At 37.5% G+C, this 13,069-nt stretch overlaps 1 protein-coding gene across 6 annotated transcripts in view; it reads left to right on the top strand.

The window, feature by feature from the left end:
• ptpn13 (protein tyrosine phosphatase non-receptor type 13) overlaps positions 1–13,069 on the top strand; it is a 91,068-nt gene that overhangs the window by 1,692 nt on the left and 76,307 nt on the right. For 4 of the 6 annotated variants that reach the window (XM_088628876.1, XM_088628877.1, XM_088628875.1 and 1 more), the window contains exon 2: positions 12,910–13,032. In XM_088628876.1, the coding sequence (XP_088485002.1) occupies positions 12,918–13,032 (115 nt within the window). In that variant the 5' untranslated portion in view covers positions 12,910–12,917. The remainder of the gene's footprint in view (positions 1–12,909; positions 13,033–13,069) is intronic. The other 2 variants (XM_088628873.1, XM_088628874.1) reach the window with 1 other exon arrangement.

The following is a 13,069-nucleotide window of genomic DNA, read 5'->3' as shown; positions in this document are numbered from 1 at the left end:
GTGTTATGCTCGTCAAACCGCAGCAGCTTATTTTCGGTTTAACTTAAGTGTCCAAACAACACCTATTAGTTGGTATCCAATAGCTCAGCACCTTTTTTTGCAGCGTAACCTACAATCATGGCAAGTAAATGATTCCTCTCTTAATGATTGTAGCAGATGTCTGCTTAGCATCACTTTTTGCCAGATTGGCTCACAATCTTTGTTCTTTTATGTGGTATTTCCTCTGAGAAGCGGTATGAAAGAATTTAAAAATTTGAAACCAAAATAATGTAGGTTTGAACTGTTGCTTTCCCGATTAGGTTGCGGCATTGCAGAATGACCAGATCCCGCTCTTAAGTGTATTTAAACATGCGCTATGTTTTGGTCTCAGTTAAAAATATATAGTTTTTCAGTAGGGGTTTTGTGAAGTTTAAAACTCCTTATTCGTAATCGTAACCCAATTAACCACCATAGTGGAATCTTCACTGCTTTATTGAGGAAAGTAAAGGTGAATGTAATAAATTTTAAGCAGCAAGTTATTCCATGGTGTGTTATCATCCATGTAATAGAACCATACTGTTCATGCAGCAGTATACAGTATAGTGTTCCAAATACCAAGTGAACTACAGCCTTATCACCTGTTTAATTTGTATACATTTATGTATTTAATTTAAATACAAGTTTTGTTTTTACCCAGTAAAATACAATATTAATCTAATCACCGATGTCACTAATAACTTTTGATTTGATCATAATTCGTCTGTTACAAGATATGAGCGTTCTTGGGCATGATTGTCTTTGTACCTTAAACGTGTTTTTAATACACATTTCCCACCTTGTTAAAACAACCTTGTGATCACTATTAATAATACAAATGCCCATTAAAAGCATGTAAAGACAGAATTGGATGACCTGTGAACTCCTGATAAGAAGCAAATAAAAAGGGTTTTTTCTTTCATATTTTTTTTCCTTTTTGAATGCGATAGTAACAGATTCTCACTCTTTTAAAACAGTGATCCCAACAATTTTGCTAATCACTCCATATTTCATGCATGATTACCTAAAACGCTGTAGCTTCTGGTAGAGATTTAGGGCAGAGCTTTGACCTAGTGCCAGCTGGTTTTCCATATGCACCAGAAATACAGGCCTAATTCTGCTCTCGTCTTACTTCACTGGACTTCACTGATGAGGTCTCCAGGATTTGTTTTCCCAGGCACTTGTAGGAATAGACATCGTCATAATGTGTGCCAGTGAAAGATATTCAAAGCGATGGCTCCCAGTATTAAACGCAAACACCTGATCTTGCAGCCCACATATTGTGCAGGATGATTTTCAAAGGTTTTTGCCAGAGAGCTAGATATGCTCCTCATTTTTGTATCTTGCTTTCTGCAGAATTTTAAAAATGCAAATCAGGAGATAGTGCAAGTACTGGCGTGGAAGAGTGAAATTTGGCTTTTAAAGTTAGAGGTCAAACGTTGCACTGTATGAAAAAGCTTAGCACAATATATTTTTCCACCCTTTTTGTGCATATGATGTTATGTTGTTTCTTCTAAAGCAATACAAAGGGTTATGCTTCTCTTTAACTGCACAGTCAGCCTGTTACCAATCACTGTGGAATTCATATAGTTCAGTGGAGTTTTCTTTTTGACATTTACCAGCATCATACTGGCTCTTAATGCACTACAGTTCATTGTTTATTCACTTTTGACACGCCTGTCTAGAGAATGTAGTCTGAACCCACCTGTTGCCTTCTTCTTTGAACTTGTTATATTGTGGTCTTACATGACATAGATGACCTTTTTAATCTGACAGCCTAATTATGCTGTACCAACTCTCTGTAAATTGTTATATTTTATAAAAATTTCTAACTGAGAAGATGTCCTTGGCAGGAGAGGACATAGTCTGTAAGCACCTGCTCACATCCACAAGTGGAACAGAATACCCTGTCTGTCAGATATTGATTTAGGCCCTTGCATCAATAAACCTGCACTGTTTGGCCTAAATGTGTTGCAAATGGGTGCAAGGGGGGACATTTCTCTAATTTCTGGTTAAGATTAATCACTACTGTTTGTTGCTTTTGTTGAAACAAAATTTTTGCTTTTTGCATGTTAGATTAGAACTTGGTTTAATATCAAAGAATTGCAGCAAAGTATGGTAAATTAGTGTTGCTTCATCACCCTTAAAATGTGCAGATCCCTAATTTGTGATTTTACAAGAGGTGATAGTTCACTTTGTTGTACAGACATAAATAAGATAAAAGGCTGATTTTGTTTAAGCATAATTCATTAATAAGTGTGATAATATACACTTACTATATACACCAATGGTATGGTTTGGTAGTGTATAATTGTGGATTAGAGTATAAAAAAAGATTTGTTCCGCTCCTTAGAATCTATTTTGTGGCTATTATGAAAAAGAGAGGCATTCAAGTGTTGATTTGCATTAAAACTGTCTGGTGTTCTGATGTTTATTTTTTTTAATGCAGGTTGATAGTTCAGTTATGACCCTCCCTTCATGGGTCTTCATGTACTGTACATAGGGAATGCGAATTTACAAAGCTGTGCCGAGAGCAGTTGAGTGATGAGTCAGAAGTCATTTTGGCATAACTCAGTTATGTGCTGTATTGTTTCATTAGTTATTGTAGAGTATTCTGGATATAATTTTTAATCTAAAACTACAGTGATTACAGGGGGATCTGATGCCTAGGTCAGCTAAGGACCCTCCAAAAAGCTGTTTGATACTGGTGGAGCATTGTAAGATTTGATTTATTTTGGATACAGTCTTATAGTGCTGTTAAAATCTGTCTAAAAGGTCAGCTCAAGGGTGAGTTGCATGCTGAAACATATGTAGAGCCTAGGCCTCCAAACCTAGTTTAAAAGAGTAGCGCCCTAGTCCACGTAATTAGAAAGTACCTCAATGGTTGGGCTCAGGTCATTTGTTTGACATTGATGAAATAATCTTGCAGTTTTTTTTTTCAGTAATGGGAACTGTGGTCTTTGAGGGCTGAGGGACATTGATTTTGTTCCACTTGTAACAAAAATGCTTAAATGGTCCCAGTTAAATAGTGAAATTATATTTATAAAGGGATGGTGTAATGGTTGGCTATGAAACCTGGATTGGGGCTCTCTGAAACCAGGACCGGGGACCCCCAACTGTGCAGTAATGCTCAAACAGGAAGGCCTAAACTGAATTAGGTATTTTGTGTCTGCATTACCTCTATGTAGGATGCAAAAAGGAGTCCCCTCATTTCTGAAATACACTACACTAAAAAGTGTAAAAGTATTAACTTAAGCTTATTATATTGTTAGCTAAATGCAGCTGATTAAACAAATGGACAACTATAAACTGAACTAATATCAGAATTTGTTGTATTTTATGTTAATTGTGATAGCACAGGTTAAAAAGTCAAATACTCTGTGATGTATGTGGCATTTCATAACCTTTATTATTAGCAATATGGGATACATTTTAAGTTGTTCAGGTTTACTTGTAGAAATATTTTTTACATTTTTATTTTCTTTTGCCCTGCATAGACCCTCTACTCCCCCACAGTATCTTAAGTGTCTTCTCATGAAACATTTACCAGTGTTTATCAACGAATGGGTTTTCTCTTCCTGCTCCTGACTGCCTCTGTGAGGATAGCATTGAGACAAATGACTCCTTTTCTGAATGACATGGTGATTGCAATGGGAAAAGCAAGTGTCATTGGTGAGACCAAGGTTTAGTGAAGCCAGGGCGTACTGTACATGTCACAGTCCCCATAGCAACTGCCCAATTAGAAAGAATGGGCGGCTGGGGTTAATGACAATGAATGCTGATGCTGCAGTCGTCAGCTAAGTCTGTTTGGACTATAGGAAGAAATGCTGTAAAATGTAAAAAGGGCCTCTATCAGCCCCCTTTACTGCTAGGAAACTAAATCCAAGAGTTTTGGAAAAACATTATGGTATTAAAGACTGCAGAAGTATAAACTCTTACCCAGACTTAGAAATGTCCCGGGGAATATATGTTAAAATAAACATGGATTCGATTACATAAGAAAATATAAAGACAAAATTAAATGATCCTTGTAAGTAATGTTTATTTCTTATTAGTGAAACAGTCTCTACAGAAACTGTTGTTTAGAGAGAGCTCCAACAGTCTCTTTAAATGCTGACACAACACAATTGATATGGTTTATTTTCTGTTGAATGTGGTAGCGAAGTACTGTATATCTTCAGTGATTTAGGTGAAATGATTGCAAACGCAAGCAATGAAAAAAGCACAGGTATTCCGTTGTTGTGGGTGAATTGCCAATATCACAAGAGTTTAAGTGCTTTTGTGGTTGGATGGGGTTTGAATTGGACAGACCACCCGTGACTTACTGTGCAGCAGTGCACCCTGTGACTTGTGTGGCTGCAGTGGGCTCAGTGTTGACTGTTGAAAAGTGTCTCTTCTTCCTGCAATACTAACTCTGATGCAGGGACTGCAGGTCATAAAGCATGATGATAATGCAGGGGGCCTCTGAAAGTGCACGTTTCTGTTGCGTGGCAAGCTGAGGAATCCCCAGTTATAATAATAATAATAATAATAATAATAAACTTTATTTTATATAGCGCCTTTAAAGGTGGCTTCTCAAAGCGCTTTACAGGATGACAATAACAATAAATAAGAAGACTACAACAATAAATAAGAAAATTTCACAAGATAGGACACAATTATAATTACAACAATAACAATAGAGGAGACCGTGGAAGATGGTATTAAGAAGAGCAGAGGGGTGAAGAATGGAACCACTCTTGCACTTGCACAGTTGACTTTGGGCTCATCCAAGCATGGCAACACTCAGCTAGCTGTGCACTAGCCCTTGGGCAAAGTGGTACAACCCAGATTCCGACCAGAATGTTCCATTACCTTAATCCTAGCTTTTCATTTGGGAATGACACCAAGTTAGTGATGCTTTTGATTAGAAGCACTGTGTTAAAAAAATCACAGGGTTTATCCCTCCCCCTCTATGCTGAGTTCATTGAGATAGGTGCGGCAGTAGCTATTTTAAGTAGGTGAAATGAACTCTTATGCCTCACCCTGCAGCTCTGACAGATGTAAGAATATATTTTGAAGACCGTGGACCTTGCCCAGGAGCAAACCTTTGAGAACACAATTGTAAAGCTTTGTACAGTAATTCTTGGAATGAAAGTTTGTAGAGTTTTTGTTGTGCTTTAATAGCATATATAAAGAACTAAAATTGCTTTGGTGTTTCTATAGACTCAACTGAAAAACATTTTGATTGTGACCTTGATGAAATTTCTTCTATTCAGATGCGATTCTTCCAAGAAATGTGTTACCAATGTAATTCTGTTACATGTTCCCTCCATATTTTGATTTTTTTTAGACATTTTAAAGGTTTCAGTTGAATTTGGTACACTACTCTGCCCTCTAATTCCTTGAGTTTTGTAGGTTTTCATTTTGTTTGGGGAAACTAAGCATCTGCCAATAAAAACAGGTAAAAATGTTGAATTCCTACTTTATCTCTGGGAACTGTTTGTTTAGTAAATTGTTGTAAATTGTATTTTGGATGAAAAATGTGCTGGTGTTTAAATTGTAGTACAGTACATGCTGTTGAGCTGACCATGGTCTAAGAACAAGGACATTCCAGACTAGTTCCCTGCTGTAGAGACAAGCAAGAAACCCCACAGAAAGCATCTTTAAGGTCATCCTTAAATTATGGTTGTGAGTCATTTCCTGTACTTTGTATTGTGGTCATCATTGTAAACTTGGAATCAAAAATCTGTAGATACCAATGCTTACCCATTCACAAATAATTTGATACTTCCACTTACTTTCAAATTTTTGTTCTTCTGCTTGATGAATGGAGTGATAAGTTTATTATGGCACTGGTCCCAGAGAGTCATTGTCCTGAAGGTTTTATAGGCAGCTTAAATAGTCAGTGATCAGAGGTAAAGAAAGCAGGTTAGTGTTACAGCAAATTAGAAGTAACTGTTTTATTTGACCTAGTGAGAACAAACACTGTGCTTCTCCAGGACTTGTGCTGGACAGCTGTATATTATGGTGGAAGGTTTCATTTGATCCTCCTTGTCCTACCTTGTTGAGCAAAATTATTTTCACAAGTCCTCAAACTAGGCCTAGTTTAATTACATTCTTAACTCTAAATAAGCTGAATCTCCTCTTTGAACAACAACATTAATACCAGTGATCCAACCCCTGTTGTTTTTCCAACATAGAAGAACAAAAGAGGCTGACTCTACATTTTCAGTTGAATACGGATGTATTTAGGTAGTTCTCTTTTTGGCTTAGTGAACACGAATCCCTTAATTCCTATGCTTCCTACACGGGGCTTGTATCAAACACTAGGGCATTAGGGCTTGAGGCAGTATGGCAGCCCATCAGACAAACCTGCTGGCTTCATTCTTTTGATAAATTGCTGTGACATTTTCAATATTTTGAGTTTTGGCCAAGCTCAAGGGTTAGGTTGAAATTCAAATAAACAAGTATGATTAGCCATGCTAATATTTTACTAGGAAGCGTGATTCTAACATTGTAAGAATTTTGCTGCAGGTCTTAATGAAGTGAGGATTACTTGTCCTATTGTAGTTCTTCAAATAAATTTATATAATTCTAAGAAGAAAATGTGAATTTGGGATGAATAACACATTTCTGTGTTTGGCATATATGGGAGTTTGGTGGGCTTTGGTCAGACTGTGAGATTTCTTCGTTGCCAGGTGGGTCTGTACTCGGTTGCCACTAGATGTGGGTGATCTTGTAGGCTTTGTCAGGTATGAAGAGGGAAGCAAGGTGGTTTGTGTTGGGCTAACCTTTCCTCCCACTTGGCTGGTGAGAGGCTTCTCATGGCAGAACTGCTTTGTTTAACTATTGATGAATTTATGACAAATGAAGATTGATTATGCACTTTTAATTCACAATCGTAAAAGATGCCCTGGCAGTGAGTGAGAAATGGAAATAGTCTAGCCACATCAGTAGACCAAGTAAAAAATAAATAAATCCATGCTGAAAATGTAGAAAGCCAGGATAAGGATATTATAAATGTTACCTGTTCTTTCTTCAACATGGAATAGTCTTTGTATTCCTTTTAAAGCCAGTGTATGCTGCTGATGCAGTTTCCCAGTCTAGAAAGACTGATCTAAGTTGGTCTGTGTGAGCCTTTCGTGGAATATTAACTCTACTTAAATACACAGCAATAAGGTCTTGTGCAAAGTCCAAAATTTAAATGAGCTCTTTATAGTAAGCTGCATGTTTTTGTTGACTTGTGAAGAGAAGATGAAAAACCAGTACATTACAAATATCAATTTCATGGTCCCACACTAAATTGGTGGTGTTTAAAGAACAAAGAATCCATTTCCTGGAAATTTGCTGACATTGTGACCTATTTTTCTGATGTACAAAATCTTTATCACTAATGGCTGTATAATTAGCAAAAAAGCAGCAGCTGATTACCGATTTGAACACACAACTAGATGGACTGTGATATTTTTTCCCCTCATTTCCCTGGTGTTTGCTGGACTGCTGAACAGACAGATCACATCAAGTTATCAAGTGACATCCTATTGCAACCTTGAAGGTTGAGTTCATGAAGGTCATGTGTTTAACACTGGCCGGGGGCAGCGATGCAAATTTGTACCATGACAAACGTCTCATAGAGATATTATGTATCACTTGAGGCTGGAAAGCTATGTATGGCTTTTAGCTTCAGTGATAAGGTAACATCATAACTATATACTGATAATACAGCCTCACTGTTATGTAAAATAAAACGTCTGAAATTTGCATCTCGCTGTTGCCATTTGTGAGAAGATTAAAGTATTCCTATATTGTTGGTTTTCAAACTAGGTGGTAGGAATTTGCTGCCTAATGTTAAGGCACAGTAACCCCTTTCATTATCATGTGTCAAGATAAATACAAACTCAAGGCACAAGCTGTAGTTGATACCACAAATTAATATGTAGTTTGGGATTTTCAATAAATACATGGTTCTAATAGTGTTTGCCATTATAACTACGTATCATTATTCAAACATCTTGACACCTCCCTCTGAGATATCAGTTGAAAAGCAAAACTACTTACTGCATTCTACATCTACTTTACTATAGCATTTACAAGTTTTTTACCTCTGTATAGATCTTGTCTATATAGAAGGATTTATGTTATTGTCCTTGTTGCTGGCCAGGAATGTTATGGGTCTAGATTGTTCTCCCTTATGCACATCATCCTGGTTTGACCTGTGATGGATAGGCAGTCCAGGAAATGGCCAGGAAAAGATTTTAAAAGATTTTAGATCATTGAGATTCCCTAAAACACACCAGAATACAGTGGTTTCAAAGCCAGGCTAGTTGGTTGCGTCAATACTTGTTGTTCTTCATATAACTGGAATGAGCTTCTCCAAAAGTTAAAAGTAAATCGGTTCCGTTTTGAGGAGGATGTATTTGTAGATTTGACTTATTGCTGACTTCTCATTTGTTTTTGTGTTGTTTAATTTGTTACTGCACTTATTATTTCAATGCATATCTACTGTTATTGTGGTGTTTTTTTTTTTGCTTTAGTGAAGTACACATACTGTCCAGCATAGTTAGTGGGAATTTGCTCTTGCTCTATTAATCAAAGTCAGCTTGGCTAGCTCCTTGTTATGTGAAGGACCTGTGTTCAAGTAGAATCAGCTCTGCTAGTTGGAGTGTAATTGATTTCTCAATTGATTTCACAGGTCTCGTACAGTGATGAATCTGGTCATTTCAGGAATGGCAAGTGTTTAAATGATTTATATATACAAATACGCACCAGTTGTTTTGGGAACAATGCATTGTAATGGGAGCTGTCTTCATTGTTTTGCGATGAAAAATGAATATAAGAGTTTTTTGAGCAAGAGGAAGGCATTCGGCCCATCTTGCCCGTGTGGTAGTTACTAGCTTATTGATCCAAAGATTTTCTACAGCCATTTCTTGAAAAATGGCAGAGTATCGGACCTCCACATGCCTGGGAAGCTTGTTCTGTCCTCCCGCAACCCATGACATAAAGTGTGTGCACAGTGTGTAGTGTATAGAATAAAGGTTGCTGGGTAGGTACATTCTTAGAGCACTTACTGTAGTTTCCAGCATAATAAGCAAGATGAAGATGTGGTTGCATTTTGAGTAACATTTTAAGATCACATTTGGTAAGGCGAGTTTCTCTGTTACCACCTAATGAGAGCCTCAAAAAGGACCAAATAGTTTTTTGTTTCTAATTTTGTTTTATTTTGTTAGTTTTCTCAATTTCTGTGACATTTTTCTTATGGATCTATATTATGCTCCCCCCCTCCCCCAATGTTCTTGGCCTTTCGCTTATTAACAAGTTCACATTAAAATTGCACACTTGAGATTTGATTATGGGATGTCCATAGAAGAGACACATACAAGTTCAGTGTTTTGCTCATCTAAGAAACATTGCAGTACAAATGATGAAATAGTCTTACTGCCTATGGTACAATTATTTGCAGCAGTACAATTTCCAAATAAAGTTACAAGTACAGATTTGATTTTACAACTCCTGTAAAAAGCAAGTTGTTCAATTCTGATTAAGATATTTTATCTGAAAGGTGGGGGGAGCTCAATACTATTGACTTCATGGCTTGATTGTGTTTTACTTTCCATACTTGGCATCAAAAGAAACCTATCCCAACTGGAACAAACTCACAAAGTTATCAGTAAAATGGCAAAATCATTTTTTATAGGTAGTGTACTGACATTCGCAATGTGTTCCACAGGATTGATGAATAGGGGGTAAACTGTAAGAGCACCTGGGTGTTTTTTGTATGGTAGGCATATTGAGAAGCATCAAGTGTGACTGCAGGAGTGACTGATCTCTACAGAAGTTCACTTGAAACTGATGGCAGCCTGATTGAATGGTGATACTTTGATCCTGGGATTGGGAAGTCCTGGACCCTCATGTACTGCCCTTCCTGCAGACTCATTATGAAGTGACATATGTTTCAGCAGGATACCACACATCCGCATTCTACGTGTTTAACAAAGGCTTTCGTGCAATATGAGAATGTGATAGTTATGTTGTGGTTTCCCTGTTCATCTGACTTGAGCCTCCTCTTTAGTGTGACATCCATAGCCTAGACCAGTGAACATGCACATGCTTGTTCAGGCTGTGAGAGGAAAGGAACTGAATCAACACAAGACAGTGCCTGTAACCTGATGCAAAGCATGAGGTGCTGATTGTACAGCCAGTATTGCTTCCAGTGGTGGCCACACCCACTTCTAGTCTGAGTTTTACATTTAACACCCTGTGGGTAAACATTAAATAATGCACATTTAAATTAGTCTGTTCAATAAATCAGTGTACTGCTACAGTTTTTAATTTCTGTTAATTTGTTGCAAGAGTAAGTTGTTTATTTTGAAACTCAGTATAGAAGTTTAGAATATTGGTTACAAGTTTAGAATGTTTCTTGAAATTTCACTTCCTAGTGATGCATGAACTAATGTAATCTGTCTTGGTTTCATTGCAATATGTGAGGCAAATGGTGGTGGGGAAATTACTCATTTAAAACACATGAATGGTGTAAAAAATAAATGATGCAATTCACGTTTAAAAATTGTAGGTTCTTGTTACCAGGTTTAAACAACGTGTCAAAAAAAAAAAAAAAGATGCAAAACCAGCCAGGCCGGGTTGAAAATACATGCAATACTACTTTCTCAACTCCTGTTGACCTAACCATTCCTGTATATTTGGGCATTCCTTTGTTTTTAAGGTAGTTCCTCCTTGTACTTGAGGAGAACACTATTGTGGAGGCTTGAATAATATCTCGGTATCTTCCTTGCACTGCTTTGAAAAGCCAGGTGAGGCAAAAATATAACTTCTTGGAGGCATTGTGGACTATAAGGCATACTGTAGGCTGAAATTTATTGTACTAACTAATACAGTAGGTGTAATACAACAATAATAAAGCTGCTCATGAGTTCTGTAAATGTGGTGCATGACAAGGGGGAGATAGTGTGTCTGTGTATGGTATGAAAGAGAGTTACACTACAAATGTACTGTGTGACAACTGAAGTTTCAGTACGATTGTATACTGTCTGACAAGGGAAGTTAAATCATAACTGTATACAGTCCTACAAGGCAAGTTACATTGTGAATATGCTGTGCGATGAGGGGAGTTATAGCATGACTGTATACATAAGGACGTTGCCCATGCAGAGGGCCCCTTTTGAGCACTTTCCCTTTGCTGCAGTGTCACAGGACTTGGTGCTCTTCCTTATTAAAATGGTCTTGAATTTGTTGTTGCAAAGTATGTTGTTTAGTTATGCACAACATTTTTATTTTTTTCTTTTGAAATATTGTAAGCATTTTCTTCTATTTCCATAAAAATCACCACTTTTAGAGCTTAAAAGATGCCTAATGCCTTAGATGCCTACGATACTAAGCTGAAAGCATTGTGGAAGAGGTGATGGGACAAGCTTTTTAGACCTTCAGTTTTAACAATGAGCTGTGGGAAAATAAGCAGCAATGACTTGAGAAAAGTATTGAGTGAGTATTAAGATGAAGAATGAGTGACATGTTAATTTTTGGTACTCCTAGGACATAACTTGCTACACACTACAATGTTGCTCTCGACATAAAATTAAGACCATACTTGCTTAATATTTCTGATGCCTCTAGTTCTTGAGCATTTCAAGCAGCCAGTTTGGTCCACTTGAGACCTTCAAATGTTTATTTTATGGACCAGTGACTAAAGGAAAGACGTGCAAACCTGTATTTTTTCAATCTGTACATACCTCAGCTAGTCTTCACACAAGATTAAGTGTGAAAAATGCAAGAAGAGTTCATTAATGGATTGCGTCCCTCTCAGATGTTTGATGTACGACTTTGCCTTGCATGTCTGTGTTGTATATGAGCCCAGGCATGCACATTTGTTTGATGCAGTACAAAGATGATTAAAAAAAAACATTGACTTCTGCTGATGGGTGATTACCGTAGACAAGGTTTGTTTAACATTATTGCTGACCTTGCAATGTGAAATTCTGGCTTCTGTTCATGAAATCGTATGGAAATGCAATTGATTAACGCATTGGTCTTAAAGGGGAAGTCTGTTTTATCCTTTTGATCTGTTTTGTCTCCATATATTCTGTATATATTGGCATTTTTACCTTTTATGTTTCGTACATGAGTTCTTTAGCCTTGCACAATAGATCAAAGAGACCATCAGCTTGCAATACCTCTGAACAGAATTACAGTTGAGCTCAAGCAATAACTGAGGAGTATTAAGTGTTCTCTGTCCATTAATAGTGGGTTTAGGTACCAAAGGCTTTGCTTAGTCTCCTTAAGTTCACCTTGAAGAGTGTGAAAGCAATACATCAATGAACTAACTCCCTATATCCCTATACAGCACTCTTTGGATTCTTTCAGGTCCCAGTGAGAGACTCTTGTGTGCTGGGTGATCATTTCATATCTGATGTTCCCAAAATGGAATGATCTGCCAGCTCCTATTAGATTTTGCAAGTCAGCACTTTTGACTCCATTTTAAGCTCTAACTTTTAATTCTTTGATTTACCTTTTTTGTGCATGCCCATCATGTCTGAGATGGTAAAGATAAATGTTCATAATGAAATTATTACTCAATACTATTATTTACTACATCAAATGTTTTTTGGCATCTTGATTTTTTTAAAAGGAGATATATTCTCCTTTAGAGAGTTTGAATGTTCTCCATTGTGCCAAGGTAGGTTTACTTTTGATTGTTGGTTTGCTCTCCATCTAAAGCGCAGTGTACGGGTTTGCCTGGCCCCCACAGTTTGATTGTGTTCTCATTAGCTGACCGAATGTGGCTTGAACTGCTGTATCCTGGTAACGCTTTGTGTGACGCACATGATAGGACTGGAGTGGATGTGGTTGTGGTTTGAAAGGAATGTAATATGACTGTGACTTCTCCCCGTTTCTCTCAAGCAGGGAAAATGCACGTGTCCCTAGCAGAAGCTCTAGAGGTGCGTGGGGGGCCGCTGCAGGAGGAGGAAGTCTGGGCTGTATTGAGCCAGAGTGCTGAGAGCCTGCAGGAGCTCTTCCGCAAAGGTAAGAATCTGCAGGGCACTAAGCAAATATCTTCCTT

This window comes from Lepisosteus platostomus, chromosome 4 (assembly GCF_059453375.1).
Source record: "Lepisosteus platostomus isolate fLepPlt1 chromosome 4, fLepPlt1.hap1, whole genome shotgun sequence".
In the NCBI taxonomy this organism is placed as follows: Eukaryota; Metazoa; Chordata; class Actinopteri; order Semionotiformes; family Lepisosteidae; genus Lepisosteus; species Lepisosteus platostomus.
The sequence above is the reverse complement of the archived record's forward strand: the minus strand, read 5'-3'. Positions and strand labels throughout refer to the sequence as shown.